The 26537-nt window shown below is 40.0% G+C and overlaps 1 protein-coding gene across 3 annotated transcripts in view; it reads right to left on the bottom strand.

The window, feature by feature from the left end:
- Positions 1-500: 500 nt before the first annotated feature.
- SUCLG2 (succinate-CoA ligase GDP-forming subunit beta) overlaps positions 501-26537 on the bottom strand; it is a 254132-nt gene continuing 228095 nt past the window's right edge. For all 3 annotated transcript variants that reach the window (XM_072785456.1, XM_072785455.1, XM_072785457.1), the window contains 2 exons: positions 20265-20385; positions 501-1571 (listed from right to left, as the gene is read on the bottom strand). In XM_072785456.1, coding sequence (XP_072641557.1) covers positions 1456-1571; positions 20265-20385 — 237 coding nt within the window. In that variant the 3' untranslated portion in view covers positions 501-1455. The remainder of the gene's footprint in view (positions 1572-20264; positions 20386-26537) is intronic.

The raw sequence follows: 26537 nt of genomic DNA, 5'->3' as shown, positions 1-26537 counted from the left end.
TTAAAAAAGGACATAGACTGATCAAATGTTTTTTTTTCTCCACAGCAAATATGAAGCTAGAAAAAATGACTTCTTAACTGTTGTCCATATGTGAAATTTATGAGAACAGTGTAAACTGATAACAACAACAAAAAAAAACAACAAATAGAAAAGTCTGGTCTGCTAAACATTTGTACACTAGGAGAAAAACCTTTAATGCTGGCAGATGAGCCTCACTAAATAGGATAAGTTTACACATATGCATTTCCTTTAGCATTGCACAGACTGAAGTCACATTTTAACCTGTTAGACATCTGTGACACTTACCTGGATTTCTGGTTTACATAAAAATGTTATTCTTTCCTTGCATAATCTGCTAACAGAAATGGCTGTTGACAAAGTTAAATGGAACTAAAATAATCCCAGAATAACTCAAAATCTCCAATTTTGGAGTCACGCCTAAGAGTAAAAGAGAAATTGTCTGAGGAATGAAATTGACCAAAATGAGAAATACACAAACCTTAGAGCTTACAAAACAGAGGATTTTATTTAAATTTGTGTACAGATAAAAATTTACCCAAATTTAAACATAGACATAATTCAAATTCTTTCCCACCACAAAAATGGATATTATGAGAAAAAGACACATTTTTCCCAGCTGGTAGATTCTGGAGGCAACAGGGAGGGGAAGAAAAGATACTGATACAACATAATTTGATCTTCAGCACTGTTTCATCTTGAAATGACTTAATTATGGAGATTTCCATAAGAATCAGCATTCTTTGGTTTTGACTTTGAAATAGAATCTTCTCTGACAAAATCACAAATAAGGCTTCTGGCTTTATTTTTAGTGTGAGGTAAACAGTATATTCAATATTAAGGCAAATGGTAGAATGCACGTGTGGGATATTAATGTGCGTTTTCCACTATAAAATAATATGTTTTGGAACATTCATGGATTTTCTAAGCGTGCTGGAATTAGAACTTGTAAAAGCTGTTGCAGTGTGCAATAGTTTTGAATGTCTTAGCTGTGCCTTTTTGATAATCTGCTAAACGTAATCTTTTTTGAGTTTTTTACAGTATATGATTCTTTTAAGATTAAAAATTGTTGTAAAATCGTTGTAAATGAACCAGGGTCTGATCTCAAATTCCATACATACACACTCTGTTTGGCCAAAGAGACTGCTCCCCTAAAGTTGGCAAAACAATGCCTAAGAGCAGGCTTACCATGATGGAAAAGTATGAGAACAGACATTAATAAAGACTCTAATATGTGAAATCAGATTATTTAGGCTATCTAGCTGTCTTATTCAAGAAGATGCAGATTTAAGATCTTTCATACAGTGATTCATCCCCTGGCTCATCCCCTCTCCCTTTTTTCCCAATGGGATAACCATTTCCTTCACAGTGATGAGAGAAACATTCCTTTTTTATGGCAAAATGGACTTCTTCCTCTACGGTGTCAGGACAAAGCTGTCATTTCTTAGCCACGCTGGCCACAGACTTCTTGGCTGCATCCTCCAGGTCGACGGCCGAAGTAATGGGGAGTCTGCTGTTACTGAGAATGTTCCGGGCCTCGTGGACATTGGTTCCTAGAGGTTAGGGATGGGGTGAGGATGGACAGTCACTGAAAATGAAACAGGAGGTGGTGCCCTGGGTGGAGAGTTTCATATGATCTGCAATGTCCAGGTCTCATAAACACAATTTAATTACAACTCAGTTTCAGCTTTTTATCTGGATTTGGATAATTAGATATATTTAGATGACAAATTCACTTTCTTTTTCTTTTTTTCACCTCGAATGTCTGGCATTATAAAGATGCTACCTATATTTTTTCTGGCACTTCAAAAATGCAAACAACAGTGTTCTTATAAGACTCTGAACAAAGAAAGATTAGCAACTACTTGGCCAACTGGTTTGAAAGAGGAAAATCCTCTGAAATGCTTAAATAATCTGAATACAGAATCTAAAGAAAAAACTATGTATAAAACATGTGCCAGAGAATGACAAATTGTTGTGATGTGATGGTATAGAATACTGACAGTAACACATGGAGATGCACAGACTAACTAATCTCTAGCTTTTCACCAGGAAATGAACTAAATATAAGTTTTAATCAATGTCATTGACAGGGAAGATTATGTGGCAAGATTTCTATCAAGTGGTGGTCTGACTAGAAACCAAGATGAAAGATAGGAATTGGCTGAGACTAAAAGACATTTTATTTTTTAACTGATAAAAGCTGAAATTTCTCCTGACAATCCACAGTCAAGTGGATTTCATGTGGTTCTGGCCCATGCCAGAAGTCATTCATCTTAAAGACTTATTGAAACTAAGGGTCTGAGTTGTGTCCTAAAGTTCTGTGAACCTGCCTGCCTATGGCCACAAATCCACTGCTTTGGAAACACTGATAGTATTCTACACGTCTGTTTTTGCTTCCTCCCCACTCTGTATGACAGAAAGGGCAGAGGACCTGAAAAGAGCACTGCAGCCTCTGAGGATACGTCTTGGTGTCCTACTCCTACTGGATTTACAGCATTTGATGGCCAAGCTACCCCACCCAAAGGTGTGCTTCTGCAACTGACTGCTTAGCATGCAAACTGCTTTTCTGTTCTTTTAGAGCAAACAAGCCTGTAGGAGAAATGTGATAAAATTTAAGAGTCTAATGAAATATCTCATCTTACATCATTTCCTGTGCTTCTATCTAGTTAGCAAGACAGAGCCTATTTATAAACAAAGACCTTGAAATATAGGCCTTGGAGGACCTATGAGTACAAATATAAAGGAGGCACTCAGTCAGCGGGTTTCATACAAAAAGGCAAAGGTGGAATTAAAGAGGAACAGCTGTGCTAACAAGGTGACGCAGCGTTGATTCTCCTGGGACCCTGGAGCCATCACACTGGTGGGGAAGGGGACATTTGGCACAGTGTCTTTAGTTCAGGGTTTACTCACTGCTGTTTTCCATAGCAATCTGCAGAACGGCCTCTGTAAAGCAACTTAAAAGGGAGGGAAGTTGTTACCTAAAATCCCCAGCTTCCTCATCCTGGCTCTCATCTCATGTATTAGTTGGATAGTTTGGGGTAAATCATTTAACATCTTTTAGCCTCAACTTCTTTATCTTCAGACATGACATGATGATTATCTGCCTCATACCTAATACTCCGTAAGCACTTACATATGCCAGATGTAATGCTAAGTGACTTACAAGCAGCATATGAAATCTTTATGACGACAATGCCTAGATCTTACTGTCCCCATCTCACAGATGAGACAACAGAGGCATGGAGAGCTTAAATCACTTTTCCATAGTCACAGATTGTAAGCGGCAGACAGGAACTTGAACAATGTTCTAATTATACAACCCTAAGTGTTCCCAAGATATGCCAATCTGTTACCCTGTCTATACAATGAGAATAAGGGGGTGCCTGGGTGGGCCAGCTGTCTAAGGGTTCAACTCTTGATTTCAGCTCAGGTCATGATATCAGGGTTGTGAAATCAAGTCCTGCGTCAGGCTTTGTGCTGGGCATGGAGCCTACTCTGCCCCCTTGCCTTGCCTCTCCTTTAATATGAGAATAATAATGCTGATAGCATAAGCTATGATGAAAAGTAAATGAAATAATGCATGTGAAAGGATTTCATAAATGTCTGCACATCTGTGGCAGACCTGGCTGGCTGTCCACCAAAGATTCATGCTTCTTTTCTATAGGGGACAGCTGTTGTTGGGAGGTAGCTGCCCAACCAGGAACTACATTTCCCAAGGCCCCTTGCATCTATGTGGTGTCATGTGACGGAATTCTGTCCAAAGGCATGTGCGTGGACATGAAACACAGGCCCATAAAAATTGCCAATGTGAGTCTCCAGTCACTTAGATTTCCCTGTCTGCCTTCTGGAACATTGCCAGCCAAGACAACTCTGTAAGTTATCTTTGTGCAGATGGCAATGACTCCTTCAGCATGGATACTAGCATAATTCTGTAGAATAGAGCAGCCCACTCACTCACCCTTTATATGAATGAGGAAGGACCATCTATTACATTACGGCTCACATTTTAGGATTTATCTGTTGTCACAGGAGCTAGCTAGCATTACTTTAACTGACATGTTACTTCCTAAGTGTGGTGGGCTGCTTCCAAAATGGCTCTTAGATGATCAATCCCCACTTCTGGGGTTCATGCCCCTGTGTAATCCCTTTGGCTGTGGGTAGAGCCATCTACTTGCTTCTAATGAATAATAGGGCAAACGTGATGGAATGTCATTCTAAGACTAAGTTACAAAAGCCAATGACTTCTTTCTTGCTTCTTCTGACTCTCTGTTCACTGATGAAGCAAACTGCTATATTGCCCTACAGAGAAGCCCACAAGGCAAGGAACTCAGGGCTGCCTCCAGTCAAAAGCCAAGGAGTAACTGAGGCCTTTAGTCTGACAACCCATGAGGAACTGCATCCTGCCAACAACAATGTGAGTGTGTACGGAAATACCACTTCCTCAGTAGAATCTTGACATGACCTTAGCCCTGGCTGACACTCTGAGTGCAGCTTTGAGACCGTAAGCCAAAGGACCCAGCTAAGCCACACCTAGATTCCCTACCAGAGAAACTGAGATCAACAATGTTCCTGGTGTTAAGTTGTTAAATTTTAGGGCAATTTGTTACACGTTGGCTATTTAACTAATGTAGATATAAAGATTTATTATTTCATTAATACAACCTCAGTGTTCATTTTGATTTATTTGGTAAAGTTTCAGACAAAGTCCCAGAGGTTGAAAAGTAGGACAGAGGATCAGACTGTGGCAGGTATTAAATACTGGGCTAAGGAATTCTGACACTAATCTGTATGTAGAACCTTCATAGAATCATGACACAATGTGAAGCAAAGTCCTGACTGACACAGAATGGAATTGGTCTTTGGACCAGAAGGTCAATGGAAGTTAAATATGTAAATTTCTATCTCCTTCAACAGAGACATGGACTAGAGTTCTTTGCCAGGGAAGAAATCTAAGTTAGGATAAAAAAGGTTCTTCTCTCTCTTTCCTTTCACTTCAGAGCACCTCCAATCTCAACAGACAGCCCCCAAGAACCCCATGTAGCAAGAAGCAGATTCATCTGCCTGAACATTCCTCATCTCTGACTCTGCCTTTCTTTGGTGAGAGTCCTTCCTCCTATGGACACAGATCTTACCCAAGCCTGTCAAGCTCTGTGTAACTGGACTGATGCAAGAATAAGCAGTGCCAGTAGGAGTGATAACAGTAACAAAAGCAATAATAGCAGCTATCACTTAGCAGGTGTCATACATTGTTCCAGGGTCCTAAGCATATTAGTTCATTTGCTCCTCAATGGCAACCCTGAGATAGCTACTATTACTATCTTCCTTTTACAGAAGGGATGACTGAAGCACAAGTTAAACATAAAAGTCTAGCTGACATGGCTAGTAATAGCTAGGAAATAGTGGAATAAACACTGAACTTGATCTTTCACTGGCTTGAATGATTGGCTGAACCATGGATGATCCCTTCTTAACAGGTTTTATAAATACATGATATCATTATCATCATAATCATACTGACAATAATAAAAAAAATCTCTGTTTTTCAGACATCCCACAATACTTTGAGCCTATGAACTTGTGAGTTTGGGGTTTCTAAAAGATCTTGTGAGTTGAGTTTTTGTAAATAAGTTCTTTTTATTCATTTATTTATTTTTTTGGCCAAGAGCACTGAGGCTTAATGATTGGCAGGATTTAGCCTCAAAATCCTTTGTTCTTCCCACTCGGTTGTGATTTCCCAGTGACTCTTGTATGACATTTAAAATCTGTAGCACTTTCCCACGCATGAGATCATTGAAACTTCAACGATGCTATAAATTATTTAAGAGCGAGGATCAGGTACAATTAGGGTGTCTGCTTTTTCCAACTTCCCTGTCTAGCTATACTTATTCTACCCAGTGTCTTCTGCTGGAGGAGGGACCACATTGTGATCTTTGCTCAGAGGCAGATATGGACTGTTTACAAGGCACGACTACACCTGGTCCAAGAGTGGTCCAAATACAGACGATGGTCATCAGCTCTTAGCTTCTCTCCTGAGAATCTGAATGGGTAGTATATATGATATAGGACAGAGTAGCATGAATAGGATTTAAATAGCCCTAGGTAAGCAGACAAAGGCAGCACACACATGCAGCGAGGAGTGCTGTCAAGTGCACTGGCTGCTGGAGTCATGCGCTGGAGGATGGCCTCCACGCTCCATCTTCCTCTTTCTGAGGGCCAGCTTCATTCTGGCTTCTGTTCATCTGAGCACTGCTTTTGTTTTCAAAAATTGTATTTATTTATTCATGAGAAACAGAGAGAGGGAGAGACATAGGCAAAAGGAGAAGTAGGCACCCTGCGGGGAGCCTGATGCAGGACTCTATCCCAGTACCCCAGGATCATGAGCTAAGCCACAGGCAGATGCTCAACCACTGAGCCACCCAGGTGTCCCTGATTCTGAGAACTGTTAATGCAGTTTAACTGCATTCCTTTCCATGGGTATAGATGAAATAAGCTCTTAACCATTTTAGGTCCTAGAGACTACTTGTACGAGTCACTCTTCTTTGCAACTAAGAAGCTTAAATAAATCAGTTCCTTCTTCAGGAACTGACACCTTCTTCAGGACTTAACTTAGCACCAAGTATTCTCTAATGGGGAAAAATGACTGATTTAGATATCTATGAACCTGCAGAAATGCTGGGCCTTTGGCACTGAGTCCTCCCCCAAGAACTCTTGCCTTTTCTCTGCTAGATTGACACGCAAACATTCCGAGATAACTGTTTAAATGGCATTTTTTCAGGGATGCCTTCCTTGTCACCACTCCCCCAACCCCCAAGCTAGAGCAGTGGCTTCTAAATGAGCTTCTAGAGTACCTTGTACTTCCAGAATTATAGCACTACTGGGATTGCTCACTGACATTTCTCTTGTCCCCACCAAACATAAGCTTCCTGAGGGGTAAAATTGTCAGGCCGGCCCACCAGGATCTCTCCAGACTTAGTGTAGTATCTATTATGTAGTATGTACTTGTTTGTGGACTAAATGACGATGGATGCACTCATACACAGCAAGTGTGCTTGAGGAAGTGAGATGTGGGAGGGTGCTTTTCTGATCACTTTGCTGGCCCCACATCCCCAAATAACCCGTTTTTTTTTTTTTTTTAATAGCATTAAAAGAGAAGCCCCAAACAACCTAAACATAAGGAGTTCCTGAGTTTACTTGGAGTCTTCAGGGGCTTTTCTAGTGGCCTCTTTCTCTAAGAAGGGCCGAACAGCAGCTGGCTGTGTGCAGTGCCCCAAGGACTCCAAGCTGCTGCCACTCCTTTGGCCCAGCAGCTCTGCTTGCCACCCTGCCCCAATGCCTTGCTCAAGGTTAACAACTAGGGGGGTGGGCTGGGAGGGAGAGGGTGGAACAGCCCTCAAGAAAACCGGCCCTTTTCTCCTTCCAGCTGTTCCTGCAGGGCCATATCAAAATGCCTAATTGCTTCACAATTCCAGGATCCATTAAAGTGAATTTTAATTATGCTTGCAGTTACAGTTTAATTACAGCCTTAATTATTAAGCACAGGCTAGGCATACTCAGAACCCCAGGATGAGGGAGGGAGGGAGAGGGAAAGGAAGAGAAGGAGAAAAAGGAGAGAGAGGAGGGGGAGGATGAAAGAGGGGAGAATAAAAATGAGTTGGTGGGGGGGGGGAGAAGAGAGAGAGAGAGAGAGAGAGAGAGACAGAGACAGACAGACATGAGGAATAACCCAGAGGGACAGACACATGAAAAGAAAGAGGTATAGACAAGAGTCAAATACAGAGAGTGAGGGCAAAAAGTGAGCCTGTCAATTCCCACTGCATCAGCCTCTGCCCTGATCCTGCCAGCACTCTGTGCTGGCATCCAAGGCATCCAAACTGGTTTCTCCCTGGACTGTTCTTCTGTGGACAGACCCTACTTCCTCGTTCCTATGGAGAGAGACGCTCCAAGGGAAGTGGGAACACTCAGGGAAGAGGGTCAGAAAGAAAACCAGTAGCCCTGAAAGGAGGTCACTGGAAAAGAAAAGAGAGACAGGGGAAGCCTTGGGCAAATGCTTGCTGGTGTGTGGGTTCCTTTCATTAACCCTACTCTTCGAATATTCAAGGTTGGTTTCTTCTTGATCCAGCAGGTGGCTGACACCTGCTCCCATCCCCTTCCTTGCCTTTATTTCTAAATAGAAACCATCACAGCTGCTTTAAACTCTGACATGGAATTAAGAGTTCCAAAGACAGTGTTTATGCCTGCGTACTCAATTACAAAGGAAATTGATCTCTTCCCCACATTTAAATAGTGTTGCTGACATGTTATAATATTTATTAAATGCTGCATTGCTGTTTAATGAGGCTGCAGGACAACAGTTTTAATAACCACCTGTACAGATAACTGATTGACTCACGCTGGTTCAACTTCGAGCACTTCTTAATGTCGGCTTGCTGAAAAGCTGCTAAGCTAAATGCTTATCTACCCCGATGCATGCCACAAAAATGGCAATGCATAGAGAATCAAAGGGGAATGGTTTGATGATGAAATCTTGCTCTACTGCAAGAGAATATTATAGAAAGAGTAATTACTAAATTTTTAAAGGTCTCCTAAGGTGCATGTTTTACCAACTGACTTCCTGCCACCAGGTGGAGTGAGAGAGCTGTAAACAGAGATGCAAAGCTAATTTATCAAAATCTGTTTGCTTTCAATACCTGCTAGAGAAGGCAACCGTAGTGGACAGAAATTACTGGGTTTTGTTCAGAAAGTGTGGCCCCTTCCCCCCACCCACTCAGGCCAGCCTTGTATCACAGGGCTGTGAAGAAAATTACTCTCCAGTCTGTGGGAGTATATGGGAGCTGGGTTTTTTTTTTTTTTTTTTAAAGGATTATTTTAATAGGAATTCAGGGTTTGTTTTTTTTAAAATGAATGCAATAAATTGGCACTTATTGAATATATACTAGTTGCAATCAATTAATGTCTGTTGGGTACATGAGTTAAGGGGTTCACAATTACAGTATCACTTCAACCTTCATAGCAACCCTAAAGAAGACATAATTTTTATCCCCATTTTACAGATGAGATAATTGAGGAACTGGGGAAGCTTAGGAACTTGCCCAATGTCCCCCAACAAGTCAAAGGCTAAGCCAGGATTAAGAATCCAGGTTTGTCTGACTGCAAAGCCATATGACAACCACACAGCCTGGCCTTTTAGTACTAGAAGGAATCCTAGCAATCTTTTAGGATATGTCTGTTTCTACTAGAGGAAACTGAGGCTCAAAAGTGTTAGATGATTTGCTCAGATCAAATAACCAGTGAACCATAACAGGTCTGATTCTCAGTCTGGTGTTCTAAGTCAGAGCTGTTCCAAATCAGCTAAGAATAGTTCTTACATTTTTAAATAGTTGGAGAAAAAAATCAAACGGATAATATTTTGTGATACATGAAAATTACATGAAATTCAAATTTCCGTGTCCATAAATAAAGTTTCACTGGAATACAGCCAAAGTGATTCATTTACAGGTTGTCAAAGGCTGCTTTTGTGCCACAAAGGCAGAGCTATTGTGACAGAGTCAGTATGGCCCATAAATTCTCAAATACCTTGACCCCTGCTCTAAGAAATGGAATCTCTCCCCCCTCCCCCTGAGGAGAAAGGAGGTCAGTGGAAAGAAACTAAATTCTACAAAGCAGCAGATTCCTCCTAAAATGTTCACTGTCCTTTTGCCCTTGATCCTCTTTCATTATTCTCCTTTCAAGTGACAACCAGATAGAAGAGGTCCATTTTCTTGGTGACATGTAAATTTAGATAACTTATCACATCTCTTTTGTCTTGTTATCGTACTGTTAAAATGGAATAATTTATTGAGAATCAGAGGTAAAAGTCCTGCTGCATCAGCAGTCCTCACTTGTTTGAGGCGATATGCATCCAGAACCTCACACCTTGCTCGGCACATTGTTGCCAGCCCCCAGAGGCCCGGCGTCAGCGGAGTTAGGAATGAGAGCTCAGGTAATAATGGTAGCTAACATTTACTGAGCCAGGGACCATCCAGGTTATTTTAAAACTCATCTGCTCCTACAACAAACCCATGAGACTGTCATATTTTTATTCCCATTTCACAGATGAGAAAACTGAGCCTTTTCAATAACTGAAGTTATTGTAGTTGGAGGAGTATCTTACAGAAATGCCTTGTACCTCACAGTTTAGAAAAATTAAAAATGACATAAAATATCCTACAGGGTTATATCCTGTGCACACCTATTTTCCTCCATAATTTCTTCTCCCATGGTAAGAAGAAACCACTGCTGAGGATGTGAGCATGACAGGTATTCATAAGATGCCAGCTGGAGCCACCACCTGAAGCTGATGGCTAGGATGTTGTGCATGGACTTAGGATCATGCCAGCAAGGCTGAGGACCAAGTCTAACACATATCCATTGAGGGACTATGTGAGTTGCTTACACTTTTGCTTTTAACCCTCAAAAAAAAGCATCATACATGTTATGTTAAACTGGGATAGAATGAATCCTCTGGCAAGCAAGAATGTTCTAATTCTGCACCCACTAGGAATAGGGCTAGTCTTGTAAAGAAAGGATGCTTTATACGCCTAAACATCTGCATAGACTTCATTTTCATGCCTTCCTTCAGCCTATCTCATGGCTTTCAATGTGTGTGTTTTCTAACACATGGGTGATTTCAGGAATTTTTTCAAAGGTAATTTTGGTGATGTGAGACTTCTGTCTGGAATCCTGACTCTGGAACTTTACTGCTGCCTGAAAAGGGACATCACTGCATCGCTGCTTATGATTCTACACTTCTGTGGGGGATGACTGAGAGATCTCACTGCTAATCTGTTCCTTGAGAAGTTAGACTGTCAGAGCTTAATGTCACCCAAATCTTTTTTGACTTTTACAAAACCTTTTAAAGCTGAGGCTTTAGACTCAAATTCCATGGGGAGTTTCCAGAATTCTAGGTCTCTTGCTGCTAGCCCCTTCTCTACCCACACTAGGCTGCAAATTATGCCCCACTGTCTCTCTTTGGAACGAAGATGTATCATGGCACGGCCATGCCCATTCCTTTCTCTATTGTCTATACTGCTTCTGTGCCACAGTGGCAGAGGTGAGTGATTACAACAGGGAATACATAGCCCACAAAGCCTAAAATTTGGCCATTTATAGAAAAAGTCTGCAGACCTTTGCTCTATACAATCCACAATTTTGGCCCTGTGGCTGTGGGAGGGTAAGAACTCAACTTCATCTAATGCTTTTTCGGCTTGCAGCCTCCACTTCCTGCTTCTTATACAGCAGGCAGCTGTATTTCCAGGATAACAGTGGCCAGTACTTGGCTCAAGTGCCCCCACTCTCCTTTCCCACATCTGTGGAACACAATGACCACAGAGCTCTTTTCCACTGAGCAGGGATATAGTCTCAACATCTTTCTTAGCACAGCACTGCAGGCAGCCACTGCCAATAAATAGAAGGTGGTAGGAGATGAAAGCTATTTGTCCTGCCCATTCTTGTGGGATCTTTCCTCCTAGTTAGCTCTGTCTTTGGACAGCTTCAAGATGGCACTCTTTGGGAAAGTCTTTTTTTTTTTTTTAAAGATTTTATTTATTTATTTATTCACTCATTCACTCCCCACGGGGAGCCTGATGTGGTACTCCATCCCAGGACCCCAGGGATCACAACCTGAGCCAAAGGCAGATGCTCAACTGCTGAACCACCCAGGTGTCCCTGGGAGAGTCTTATTAAAAGGACACAATGGCCACATATAAAGCAGGACAGAGAATCTACCAGTGTGTCCCTTTCCTGATAGCAATGTGTTCTCTTTCTCTTTGGTGGCTGATCAGATAGGACTTCCAAGTGTTATATAAGGAAACTGAGGCATGAAGAAATGGACTAACTGACCATTCAGAAAACACTCACAAAGCAGACAGTAGTGATGTGATATACCGAACTTATGATGTACCAGCACCAGACTGGCCATGCCCTAAAATGCCTTCCTTATTACGAGTGCCCCAAGGAAACAACTTCGGGCTCCCAGTTTTGAAGAAAGACCACTGCCTAGACTGAGGTGATAACCTGACCAAAAGGCGGCCCATGCCCAGAGCAGACTCATTACAGGGATATGCATCAAGGGGTATTTCCTTCCACACAGAGCAAAACACTCCCAGTCTCACCTTTGACTACCGTTGGCTCTATGTTGACAGTGGAGACACTTCACTGACTGGGATGTTTGAAAGAGAAAGATAGCAGATGTAGCACTGCCCCTTCGGCTGCCTTCCCTTTGGACTGTGCTCTCACAGGGAGTCCCTACTGGCCCTCTGGGTCCCTGGGGGCCTGTGACTGGGTGTGTGCCAGTATATGATCAGGTGTATCCTTCATCTTCTTCATCAGTAGTGCAAGTGATCTTTTGGTCTCTTAGACCTTTGTGCTATTTCTCACCAGATTCCCTGCATGGGGAAGGATCTGCTGGGTCCCCTGAAAGACCTCAGCAACATGGACTGGTTAAATGAGTACTTCCCTAAGGTGTGCTGAGTAGCTTTTTCTTTTTCTTCTCTGAGTAGCAGTGGATGTCCATAATGGGAAAAATTTCAGTTACTCACATGAACCATCTAGGAGTAAAATGAAAATTCAAAGTGCCAAATATTGTGGATTATTTGTCTGGAAACTTAAATATTCAACCTAAAAAAGCTTTCACTACCCTAACACTTTAGGTTAGGTCCTGTGAGACATGGGGTAAAGCTTAAGTGCAGCAAAGTTTAAGCATTCAGAAGTGTGTATATCAATTTAGGCACTGAGAAGATTTAAGGGTTGATGACAGAGCAGGATTGTCTCCAGCATGTCCTCTGGTTTAATGTGGGGAGGATGAATTAAACACTAAGGAGGGTCCTCAAGGAGAAGATGCCAGTGATGGAAAGGAGGAGAGGTGACAGACATCAAAGGAAGTGAAATCAGTCCCAGGAAAGGAGCATCCATGGGCAACAGTGAAGGAAGAAGGAGTAGAAGAGAGGCGAGGGGGCATTCATGAGGCAGAAAGCAAGGGGAGTAGAGGGGTGTGCAGACAGTGGGGGCCAGTAGAATGGGGACAGAAAGGATGACGAGGACCAGGCACCAAGAGGAAAAGAGACTTGCACCAGCACAGAATGTGTGACTCCTCCTCCTGGAGCCACATTTCCAGTGACTGCAAAACAAACTGAGAAGTGGAGAGTGGGGAGAGGAGTGCTCCGAGAGCCGGGGTGGAGGTGGCAAATAGGTCCACCTTGCCTTAAAAGGCAAAAGGGACTGAGCAAGGAAGAGCTGATGAAAAACTCGGTACAGAGCAAACGTTGGGAAATGTGCAAAGAGACCAGGGGATGTTAAAGGACACAGAGCCAATCCCCCCGGTGCCACTGCGCATCCACCTTCACTCCGCCCAGGATCACGCCCGCACTCAGCCAGGGGGTCTCTCATTCTCTGTTGACTCCGGGGGTTATCAGTAAACCTGGGGTTCAAATATCCTGAACGAAAGCTTTTTCCAGCCAATCAACCACAGTCAGTCTGCCAAGGCTGCCTTTTTGACGGGAATCAGAGGAGTAACTGCTGCCTTCCTCTTAGTTTCACACCCTCACACCATGGAGGACTCATGGGGCCATCAAGTGTGTGGAGACACAGCTGAAAACTCTGTGGCTGCCTCTGAACACTTTAATCCTCCAGGTTTCTTTTCCCCTTGAGCAGACCAAAGCATCACGTAGCAACTTACTGTGTCTGTGCTAGGAAGGATACTTGATGTGCACTTCTCTGGCTGTGGCTCCGATTCCTCAGTATTGCCGAGAGCAAGAATAAGGACCTGTCCACACAGAAGAGGCACTAGTGCCTTGGTCAAGACAGTGAGAGAGACAGGATACAATGTTTCTGACTTACAGACATTTATGTTCTCATCAACTGAAATGAGACTTAAGGGCACATGTTGAGGGATTGACAAGGATAAGGAAGGGGATTGCAGGGATTCTTGTTTTGAAAGATATTTGTAAAAAGAGAAGCAAAATGTTTATGTTCCTGAAACAAACTTTTGGTACAGAAAAATCAAACTGAAAAGATTTGGCTAAGAGAGAAAGGATCAAATCTACCAATCACATAGGCTCAGTGTTATTTATAGCTTAACTTGGAATCACAATGAACACCTGAGAGAAAAGCAAATTCTTTTTTAGACTTGAGATACAGAAGTTTGCTGCAGATTTAAATGGGACAATAAAGAAAAATGAATTCATTTTTAAAAAGCTCTTTCAAGATATTGGCAGGCCCTGATCCAGAGCAGTAAAACTGACCATACAAAACTTGAAGCTTTAGATAAATACAAAGGTGTTAATAAATATCTGTACATTTCTCAACAATTCATGGGTCGAACTTAATTAACCGCCTAGGGGACTTTTGTGCCAGGTATGTATACATGTCAAAGAGGAAAAAAAATAAACATCTCAGATAATTTGTTCTTTATTCACACTAGAAACAACTATGTACAAAAACTAAACTCCCTCATCAAAATGCAATTTCCTTGATTTACCTAGCAGTCTTCTAAATAAAAACAATCCTGTGTCTCAGCTAGTGAGTTCTGCTGTGGTAAGGCAAATTAAATACATTTAATACATTAAATACATTAAAGTTAACCATTTTCAAAGAGGAGAGTAATCCTTTTCTTACCCACTGGTAAAACAGCTAGTACTTATTGTACAGCTGACAACAAAGATTTGTCCATAAATCCTACTAGATCAAGCCTGATTTTATTAAAACTTTCCTCATCAAAATACTTCTAATACACTGTCTATGGCAATGGAGGCTTGAAAATGTGGGTCGCAAATTAGTGAGAATTATGGCATGGATCTTGGATCTTCCAAATGGCCACTTAACAAGCAAGCGAGACTAACTTCTTTATTTATAGGAAGTAGATACTACTAACAAAACCTGTTATTGGCTTTTGAAATGCCTGTTATCTTGGTCATTAAAATCTGACATCTGTTTAGTCTATACAGCCCTGTGTCAGAGATCTGAAACTTAGCAAGTTAACAAATGTTAGCAATAATAATTATTTATTATTGTAATTCAGACTCCAGTAAAATTTTTCTACCACACTTTGTTTTTACATGTCACTAAGCTTTATCACAGATGCTGGGATGATGGACACCTTTTCCCATCTTCCTTTCACTAGCTGGAAGATGGGGCACATTCTGGGAACATAAACCAGTTTTAATATGAATATGAATAAATATAATTTTAAAATTCATCAATTAAAACACAGTATATGTTGAATCAAGTTAAATAGTAACTACCAAAAAAAAAAAATAGTAACTACCACTCAAATTATCCAAAATGTTCCTGCCTCTTCATTCCAATTTGTCTTTCTTTGTCAGCACAGATGAAGAGTTGCTAGTTTAGAAAAAAAAAGTAGCATTTTTAGAAAAAAGAAGCATTTTGTTCATGCTCTCTGGTTGGATAAAATATGACTGGATGCACAGAGATTTGTGGGAGGAGCAGAATTTGTGTTCTAAACCAGAGAAAGCTAATGAAAGTTAATATTGAGTACAAGAGAAATTCCGTAAAATGTCCTGGTAGTTAGCAACTGTTCCCCGTCCGAAGCACTGAGAACCAGACTTTCTGTGACAGGAGATTTTTAGTTTTCGTTGGTTTCTCCTTTTAACTGAGCTGTACTGCAAGCAAACAATTTCAAAGGCAGCAAGACCTGAGTGTAGTTTACTGGGGGACTACAAAATGGGCTGACTTACCCATTTTTCTATCACATTACTCCTCGGATCATTTCCTATATTCCTTCATCTCTACCTCCACACGTGTTCTGATGTTAGAGGTTCGTCTCAACCAAGGATGACTGTTCTCCAAGGTAATACTCTCCCATTCTCTCTAGCTAGTTCCCACTGCTGACTTTTTGAAGTCTGCCAACCATGCCATCATTCATTCTCCTGGTCATTAGATTTAAAACCCAGTTTCCCTCTTTTTTCTCTCATTCCTTTCCTATTTCTGCTGTTGTCTACTCTACTTTTACCTCTATGTGGTAATCCTGCCTAGGTTTCTAAATTCTACCTAATGTTGTAGACTCTGCAGACTGACATGATTTTCCCACTTAGTTTTTTAGCCATAATATGTTGCTGCAAAGCCATTACTCTTTCCATGACAGCCTTCTGATCTACCACAGTCTTAGATTTCAGGTTTTACCATTATTACGGTGCCAGTTCCAACTGCCAAGTATGGAACAGATCTGATGACTTGTTTCTGATCCTTTACCAAATTCCCTCCCCCTTCCTTTCCAATGATTCAAATCTTACATATTTCCATGCTCAACTTGGAAACTCTCCTTTTATAATATTCCTCTGCTAACTCACATCTCTAAATGTACTATAATTATAGTAGTCAATGTTGAGTAAGCTTAAAAAGCAGACTATGCCAAAGAAAGTGGGCTGAGCTACACGGAATTCTGCTTAAGGGACAAATACTTTATAGGAGTCTGCATTCCCTTAGCATAAAGAGCCCTGGCTTGGTTTTTATGTAGTTCCTTTTACAGGGCCTTTATGGGTAATACCATCACGGATTTTTTTTTTTCATTTTGTTATATAGGATTAGTGCCAAGAGCAGAGTTAAAGCAGAATTCTTCACCCTTCTCTTATTTATTATGTAGTACCAACACAACACAGGACAGCCCTGATTTGGTGTGGGGCTGCTACTTCCTAGAAATCACATATAGCTATTAGTATCCTTGGTACAAAACATGTGAGGGTAAGACACATTTTTCATACAAGAGACTAATTTCCTACAAGAGGAAGAAAACACTAGCTAGGATCCCAGAAATGTCAAAAAGCTTTCCTGCTTTTTCCTCTCGATAAAAGGCCCTCGATGCTTATTATAGGATAGGAACTATTCCAGTGAAGATTAGGAGTGGCAAAGAGGTCATCATGGATATTTTTAGTCTACATAAATTTGGGGGACATATCCTTTTTGAGTTCATCTTGAGTCATCACATTCAATTCTCTATGGTACAGTGGACATTGCCAGGTATCCATATTTGGAAAGATTCCATAAGCCATGCTGATGCTTCAATGCCTACTGCTACTAAGACAGAAGCAGAGTCTATCAGGACAAACACTTGTTAACATTTTGTATATATTATTTTGTATTGTTAATTTTCCTTTTTCTTTTTGTTGTATTTCCCCATTTATCTAGTAACTGACATAGCTTTTTATTTTTCTATACATCCTACTTAATATCTAAAGCTCAAGGACCTGCACATAGTATTTATTATTTTAACTAGTGAATTAAAAAAAACCCACAAGCATCTATTTTGGAAGTGCATTAACTTAAAAGATGCAAATCTGATGATCTAACAAACTGAGAAATTCCAAATCTTCTTCCTTGTAGCTCAGGTAGACCTCTGATGCAGCCAACAGAAATTATTATGGGAGAAGACATCAGACGTGGTATTTCACATAGTTTAGCATGTGTATTATCCAGATACACATGATAAGGATAAATGAGAGGGATCATTTAACACTTCTGGAACACTAAGTGCAGTGTGAAAACAAGTGCTACTTAAAAAAAAAGTGAAGTAAAGAAGTAAAGTGGGTAACTCTCTTTTCCTATGCACATACTCACAACTAATAATTATGGGCCTCTGCTGACCACTCGGGCACACTGGGAATCACTAGAAACAATGAGCCCTCCATGGTAGACACTCATTTCTAGTCATTTCTAAGGAACAGACATGAGTCTAATCTGCTTATAGAGACTTGCTCCCGTTTAAGAACACAAGCAGAGCTGACTTTTAAAACCTGAGGACCACTGGTCATTTGGATTCTGAAAATACTGTGACATCCACATTTTAATCAGAATTATACGTATAAGATGAACCCACTAACTTCTTGATCAGTGTTCTTTTCATTGCAGACCGGCCAGTAATTTTCCTTTTATTGAAATTATTTGTATAGGGATCAATTATGTCTCATTTGCATTTTTAAGAAGATTTATTCATTCATAGGTTTTAATGTCCACTTTAACTTTGCCAAGTGCTGCACCAGCTATTTCCATTTTTCTTTGTGATTATATTTCTTTCAATACGATTTCTTTCAATTTCTGTCCATATGGTGCAGATCTACATTTGTGAGGCAGAGTGTCTCAGGAAGAAAAGACAGTGTCAGAGAGTGAAAGAAAAAAGAAATAGAAAGAGGCAAAGAGAAGAAAAAACAAACAAACAAACAAAAAAACAGACTGCAGCTATTCTGGAATCTTGACCTCAAAGGACAAGGATACACAACAGAGTCAAAATATCCCTGGACTTTATCTTGAGGAGAAGAAGGTAATTATGGCACCAGCATAGAAGTTGGGGAAATCAAGCTGTCCCAAGAATAGTATGCAGAAATCTAATCATGGGGCTGCGTGGTCACTGTAATCTGAATTTGTGGATCATATGGATGGGCCTTTTGCACAGGTTCTCACACTGAAGTGCCTGTTTTTGCTTCTCTACTAGAGTGGTTTTCAAAATGTGGTTCACCGAACTCTGGGGGAAGTCCCTGATGTAAAAACTATTTTTATAATAATAACAACAACAAAAACAATAATACTCTGTTGGCATTTGCACTGATGAAGCAAACATTAAGAGTGGATAAAATGACTGGCTTGTTACCATGGAATCAAAGCCCTGGTCCCAAGCTGTACTAATGGCCACTGTATTTTCACCACCACACACTTATAATAAAAAGTTGTCACTTGCAGGTAAGAATGTCCTTGATGAACAGTAAAAGAATATTAATTTTATTAAATGTCAACCCTTGAGCATATGTTTTTTTAATCCTCTGTGTGACCAAGTGGCAAGTATACATAAAACAAGTATGCTGCATCCTGAACTGTGATGGTTGTTCTAAAAAAATGTGCTTGTGCAATTGTTTGAGGAGCTAGTTAAACCACCCACTTTTTCATGAAATATTGTATTTTCTTGGAAGAATGATGGACACACTATGGTTATCCTGACTTAGTAACATGGTACACATTTTCTCTAAAATGAGTGAAGTGAGGCTGTCCTGACAGCCACTTCACAGAAAACATCTGATCATTGTGTGGCTGATGATAAAATTTATACTTTAAAGTGAAAATTAGATTTCTGGAAAAGTTGCATCTACTACCTTGACAGCATCCCAGTATTTAAACGTTTTTCTGATGAGAATGCTGTGATTTGAACAAATGTGAACTTTTTAGTATTGTGTGTTGAAATGTGCCAATCTTTTGAAGATCTGCATAATCCAGTATTTTCCATATGGATCAATGCGTGGCACTGCGAACCATACATGTATAAAATCCATTTAATGTGCAAGACAGATCAATGGATTTTAATATAACAGTATGAAAAGCCCATTGAAATAGTTTCAGATTTCACATGATACTAATCTTTAAAAAGAAACTACTACTCATTAACTTTAGTGTAGTACAAAGAAAATTTGCAATTATATGAAATGGTTATTAAAAACCCCTCCCTTTTTCAAATAGAGATGCCTATGTGGCCATATTTTCTTCACACATTTCAACCAAAACAGCATATTGCAACACATATAATACAGAAGCAAATATTAAGCTCGATAGTAAAGGGATTTGCAAAAATGTAAAACAGTGCTGCTATTCTTATTAAAATTTTTAAAAGACAGTTCATTTTCATAAAATATACAGCATGTGTATTTATGTGTAACATATACAATATAAAAATTATTGTTGAAGAAGTATGTTAAAAGTCCAAAGTAGTTATACCTCTTATCAAATTTCATTAATTAATTATGTTATCAATTAATACAGTGATAACTCAAAATAAACCCAAGCTCTTTAGGGTACTCAATTTTATTTTTTTTTATTTTTTATTTTTTTGGTGGGTACTCAATTTTAACAAGTAAAGGAGTCCTAAGACCAAAAGGTTGGACAAGCATTGCTCCCCCCATGATGAATAAATCTTGGAGTAACATTTCTAAGTGTTTCAATAAACTCATCTCACAAAGTGATTCATAATCAAAAGGATCCACTCTGGAATGAGTGTGAAAAATATGGAGAATCATAACAAAGGCCATTCTTAGAGAGTGGTAGTACTTACCAGCCTGTTAGGGACTCAGAGAGGTATTGCTATAGAGCATCTGTTTCATCTTATTTAAAGCCAGTGTTTCTTTATGTTGTCTTAGGAAGTTTGTACGTGCAAAACATGTCGGGCACCTGATCTTAGAGGAGGGGTACTGGCACCGTGGAAATCTATCATAACTCACCTTCCAGCCGGACCACCAGGGGCACCTTGAGTTCCAGCTCCTGACAGGCTTTGGTGATCCCATTGGCAATAATGGCACAGTTGACAATTCCAGCAAAAATATTGACAAGGATGGCTTCCACCTGAAATAAAAAATAGGAAGGTGCCCATCAAAACGCTGTTAGCCGACATTCTCAAAAATAACTGCCTAAGTAATAGAGATGATTAGAATAAGACTCCTTGTTGTTATTGTTTTTAACACAGCATATGAATTACAAGACAAAAGGCCCACAAAATGTCAAAAAAGTTAAAATTTAGTACTGAATTACTAAATAGCAATATAAAGCCTTACCATATTAACTCATATTCTCCCATCACTCACTTCTGGGAACTCAAAATGAAATCAATCACCACTCATTTATTACATATTCTATTCTGGCTTTTCATATATAATTGTCTAGAATTGTTCCTCTATGAGTAGTGTCATTTAAAATTTTATGCACTTATTTCTTTCCCTCCCTCATGCTTTACACTGAAATTTTTATCTGTCATAAGTGCCTTATGGAATGTTTCAAAAGTAGGAACTTAGTGAAGTGATTCTTTGTTGTTTTACATTAGTAGTAAAGATTCAAGCTTTTCCATCCTTCCTTAATACCTCTTTGATATGCTAGAGGTAGATTCTCAAAATCCAGAAATAGTTTAATTATCTTAGATAACAACCTTTTTTGATTAAAAAGAATGAGCCCCAAAAGAATGATATACATGATATACAAGCTCATACCACAAGTAAGGATCTGAGGAAAGTCAAGTCAGTGACTGGAATTTTTCAGAAATGTAAATTTAAACCCATCATCTGAACCTGTTTATATGCATTCCATATTCAAAGGCATGTGGACAAAAAAAAAAAAAAAAGATTCATCCTGACTTGATAAATGGGTATAAGAAAATCCTGTATAATTAACATGAAGAACAAGATAATGAAGAGAATTCATTACCTAGATTAATTGATAACACCCCCAGAAAATGGCTATTCATCAAGCTAGAGTTATCAAAATTCTAACGATGGCATCACAATTATATTAGGGTACACTAAAGCATGTATGTGTGTGCTGCATGCCATTTTAAAATCCTGTTATTTCATTATGCTAAATGAAATACACAAAACATATGAGGAGGGACAGCTGGGTGGATCAGCCAGTTAAGTATCCAACTTTTTGGTTGTTTCAGCTCAGGTTGTGATCTCATGGGTCGTGAGATTGAGCCTTGTATTGGGCTCCATACTCAGTGTGGAGTCTGCTTAGAGAGTCTCTCCCTCTGCTTCTTCCTCTACTCTCTCTCTCAATTAATCTTTAAAAAAATATGAGAAAAGAATGCCTTATATTGTTCTGCACTTCACTGTTTCAGAAAGTACCCATTGCATGAACCCTTATTTTAAATTTTGATTTTTGCCTGAACTCCATTAAGGAAGCACAGTAAAGATTAGCTTTCTGTAGCTGAAACACCTACACAGAGAATTCACATGATGTGCTCTGAGGTTACATAGCTAACATGTTTCAGTGAGGTTCAAAGTCAGTTCTCCAGTCTGCCTGCTGATTCTTCATTCATGCCAGATACTAGCATGGGCATCCTGGGCAAATTATATACCCTGTTCCAAACACGGTTTCCTCATCTAAAAAACAGAGTAACAGGATCTAGTCCATAAAGGTTGCTGAAAGGCCTAAATGAGATAATACACGTGAAATGCTTGTAAAATACTTAACGGTAATTTTATATATGTGTTTATTTCAACAAGCAATGATGAAAGAGGAGAGGTTACCTAGACAGCATGTTAGAAATAAGAAAACCTCTTTACTACAGCTATATTGAATTAGAACAGAATAGAGGCACAAACTTAGTGAAGCTCAATAGAAAGGTAATGTCTTAAGAATAAAATAAATGAGCAATATTTTTCAAGCCAATTAAAGATTGGGGCCACTCCCCAAACAGAAACCTCCCATTACCATTCACAGCAGGCTGACTGGTAAGCAGAAGCTTGCTTTCTAATGACAGCTATTAAATGCTGTTAGCACTGAGGCTTCGTACAGCAGCAGTTTCCAAATAGCTGTGGGATGGAGAGGAACTTGCCAAAACAATGGAATAAAAAACACTCAAGAGCAATAATGACTCCACGGTGTCCAAGAGAAAAACTCAGGAACTGCTGAGGCTCACTTGGGTTTGTGCAGAGAGACTAAGCTTTTCTAATAAAGTACACACTGGCACCTGTACACCTTGCCACATTTCAACGTGCACATTCTTTAAGGAAGAATTCAGATGTCAACAATTTCTTGCCTCATCAAGTTAGGGTGAATTGCTTGGTTTCATCTATCTTAAGGTAGTTATATCACACACACAAACTTATGTGAATTCACCCAAAAAGGCAGGAGTAAGGGAGCAAGAAGAAGGGAAGATCCCCAGGACCCCATGACTCAATCCTGTTTACTGGGTGCCTGCCCTGCAGTGAGTGTCAAATGTGAGCTCTGGATCTGGTAGTACTCAGTTCCCATGAGGCTCTCATATGTCAGTATCTCATACTGTTGAATGAACATCTGGCATTAAAAATACTCTTCATTTAACAACTTGTACCTAAAAGTAAGCCAACCACATGCACAGGTGCAGAACCCAAGGAAAACCCTTTTTATCCAACAGTGGAGGAATGATTAGTTAGTTGCCATTGTTAGACTCACTGAGAAATGGACTACTGTTCTTCTATGGAGTTTATTCACCTCTCATCCTGTAGCCAATCGCTTCTGTGCTCCTCCACAATAGGGCCATGTAGTTTTTCCATATGCACCTAGCACAATCCATGACATGGCATAATCATCTAATAAATAGTGGTTTCAAGAGTAAATGAATCAAATTAATTTCAATAGATGCTTAATGACCATCTTCCTTATAGCAGGTATAGACTTAAGAGCTTAGGATATGGAGATGAATAAGATATTATCACCACTATCCTCAAGGAATTCAAAGACCAGTTTGAGAGCCAGACCAGTAAGCTGGTGGTGACAATTCAAAGTGTACAGATGCCTCACAGAACTAACACCAGGGCAGGACCATCGATGTAGACTGCTATCATGCGAGAGGCTTTTTGGAAGAGGTGATGTTTTAGGTCAACAAAGAAAGGGAAAGAGCAGGAAGTCAGGTAGCAGAGAGCAGCCAGGATGCAGGTAGAGCAGTCACCCAACTTAGTTCATTTGGGACCTACAAACTAAATGTGAAGTAACCCAAGATGGTACAGGTTACAGAGTTGCAGGTGCCAGAAGCCAGGGATGAGACCTTGGCTCTTTTTGCTTATTCCTCCCCTTTCCAGAGCTGGGTAAAGGCAAGTGTTGAAAGCAGCCTCCCTCGGCGTGGGCTAGAGGAGCAGTAATGGAAGATGCCAGGAGGGACAGAGAAGATGAAGAGGGAGCACTTGAGCAAATGTGAGCTGAGAAATACAGTCCATATGAGAGCATAGAGAGGGAGGGAGGGAGAGAGAAAGTGGGGGAGAATGCAAAAGGGAGAGAAAGAGAAGAAAGAGAGTTTAACCAATACTAACAATACAGTTAGGACTTTTATAAGAACAAGGCACACGGGTACTCACAGGCTGCTTAGCTCAGGGAGAGGGGATTGTTTAGAAGCCATGCTGTGCCACAGCGCACTGAGAGGAAAATTACCACCGGGCTGGTAGGCAGACCCCACTCCATCAGAGATGATGCCACACTCTTCCACTATAAAGTAATTTGCTGCAGTCATGCACTTTAGTGGAAATCTGATTTAAGGTTTCACTCTGGGCCAATTTCTATAATTAACAACTGTAATCTGCAATCTCAAACTGAGAATGAAATTAAGATGGTCTGAAAATGAAAGCCTCGTGACATCATTATTATTATTTGGCATTTATAAAGCATGTCCAATTTTCAATGTGTGCCTCACATGTCCGTTTGTTATTACAATCACTAATTGTTGTTTCATGACAATGCCAATAGCAACTTTAAGTAGCCTTCTTGTTTTGTTTTGTTTTCCTGGCAAAAAGAATGTTAAAAAAAAAAAAAAAAAAGTTAGTGGTTAGGTCTATTTAAGTACCAAGAGACTTTCCCGGAAGATTCCTAAGTGCTTTTACGAACAGGCTTTTCCAAATTCTCAGGTGAGAATTGCAAGGGTTGCTATTTACAGTTTCAGAAAAGTTAAAGATCATCTAGTGAGGCAGATCCGGTGCCAGATACACTGCACAGGTCCCCAGGCCCCAGACGGCGACTCCCATGGCGAGGTCTGCGGCGGCTCTTGGCAGCCATACAGGTCGTCGGGCAGGCCAAATGCAGGTTTCTCAAGTGTCTGTGTGTATTTTGCTTTGCAAAGTATACTCTGGCTGCAGATTTTAGCCCACAATTAAAAGTAAAGAGTGAAATTCAAAAGAAGAAAAGCTATATAGCCTTTGATATTTATCAAGCTCCTTTCAACCCCAAATAAACAAATCAACCAAGAGAATCAGTACTAAAACCCTTTTTGGCAGAAATAATCTTTTTTGAGTGTCTGAAGAACATTAGGGAAGCCCAGACAGATAAACTCACACACACAATTATATTTTTGGATAATTTTAGGTAAGTCCTACAACCAAACTCTTCTTTGGGATTTGGTCTCAAAGGCAGCTAATGGTAAAGGATAACATAGAGCCTATGTCTGTACAGTGAAGAGTAGGAGTTTCAGGGGAATTGTGAGTTCTTTGCAACTATTTACAATATACTGTTTGAAAGTGTATTGAATGTGTACTTTTCTGGGAAAAGTGTCCATAAGAAATTGAGAGTAATAATTACAAACAATAGCTAATGTTTACCAGGCATTCAGTAGATAGGAGATGGGATTCTAATTATTTTACATATTTCAACATGTTTAACAAATGACTAGTATATGAGGTGGGCATAATTATTTTTCCCAGATAAGGACACTGAAGGTACTAAAGATTTGGAGAATCACTAGAGCTATGACTTTATCTACTATCAAGTATCTTTCAGAGCTAGCAAACCTATAGAGGGGCTACAATATACCATACCACGTTTACTATTTCACCCATTCATTTCACCCACAGCTGACTTCACCACAAGCATGGGAAGTAAGGACTACCTACCCCATTTACAGATAAGAAAAGGCAGGTTCAGAGAGATAAAACAACTTGTATCAATGATGCAGCCAGCATGTCATCAGGATAAAAGCTCAGTGTTCTTCAACATTATCCTGACTTCTAACAAAATGCAAATATTGCCAGACTGCTCAACGAAAAGTGAGGCATTTATTCAAAATATATTTTTGAGGGTCTACTCTTAGCTGGGCACTCATTCTAATCATTGAGTGGAGCCACTAACTAAGCTGGCAAAAGAGATTAAAAAAAACATGAAAATGTTCTATATTTATATCTAAAATTGCAAACTGTAGTAACAGTTATCAAGGGGAGGGAAATAGGGGGTACTCTGAGATCACAGAACAGCATCCATGTTACACTGAGTAGTCAGGTAAGCCTTTCACAGGCAGTGACATTTAACTTCAAATCTGAAGAACAGTCAGGAGGAGACTATGGAAATTGAGAGGGACAAAGAATAAGTATCTCCAGACAAGAGGTTATCATAGGCAAAGATAGATGGGTGGAAAAGAACTTGATGGATTTGAAGAACTGAATAGAACCCACAGTATCATGTGCTTGTAGCTTGAGAAGTGGAGTGGTGGGAAATGAGACAGACTGCTCTGGCTGGGGCCAAATGATGCAGAGTGTTCACTTTGTGAGAAGAAGTTTGAAAAGTCTTTTGGTTTAAAAACACCTGCACAGCCTTCAGGGATACTGGAAGGGAATGATCATTCATTCATATTTATATTAAGTTTATAAGATAGGTTTAATGAACTTCATTTTATGAATTAATTGACGGAGGCTCACATATATTTAGGGTCTCCTAGCTGTTAAGAAGTCACAGTTCAAACCAAGGTCTGTAATAATAGGTGGGCAATCTTAGGGGTGCCACTGTCATATACCACACATACAAGGGCTGGCAAACATTCTCTTAAGGAAACATCAGTAAGTATTTTAGGTTTTGTGGACCAGTCTGTGTCCCAAATACTCAACTGTGCCATTGTGGCATGAAAATTGTAAATGAATAGGTGTGGCTGTGTTCCAATAAAACTTTTTTTTACAAAAACAACAAATGGGCCAGATTTGGTCCTTAAGCCATAGTTTGCCACCTCCTGATACAGGCATGATTTGATTCATGGCTAGCATCTAGTTCACTGCAAC

Source organism: Canis lupus, chromosome 19, assembly GCF_048164855.1.
Source record: "Canis lupus baileyi chromosome 19, mCanLup2.hap1, whole genome shotgun sequence".
NCBI classification, from domain to species: Eukaryota; Metazoa; Chordata; class Mammalia; order Carnivora; family Canidae; genus Canis; species Canis lupus.
The sequence above is the reverse complement of the archived record's forward strand: the minus strand, read 5'-3'. Positions and strand labels throughout refer to the sequence as shown.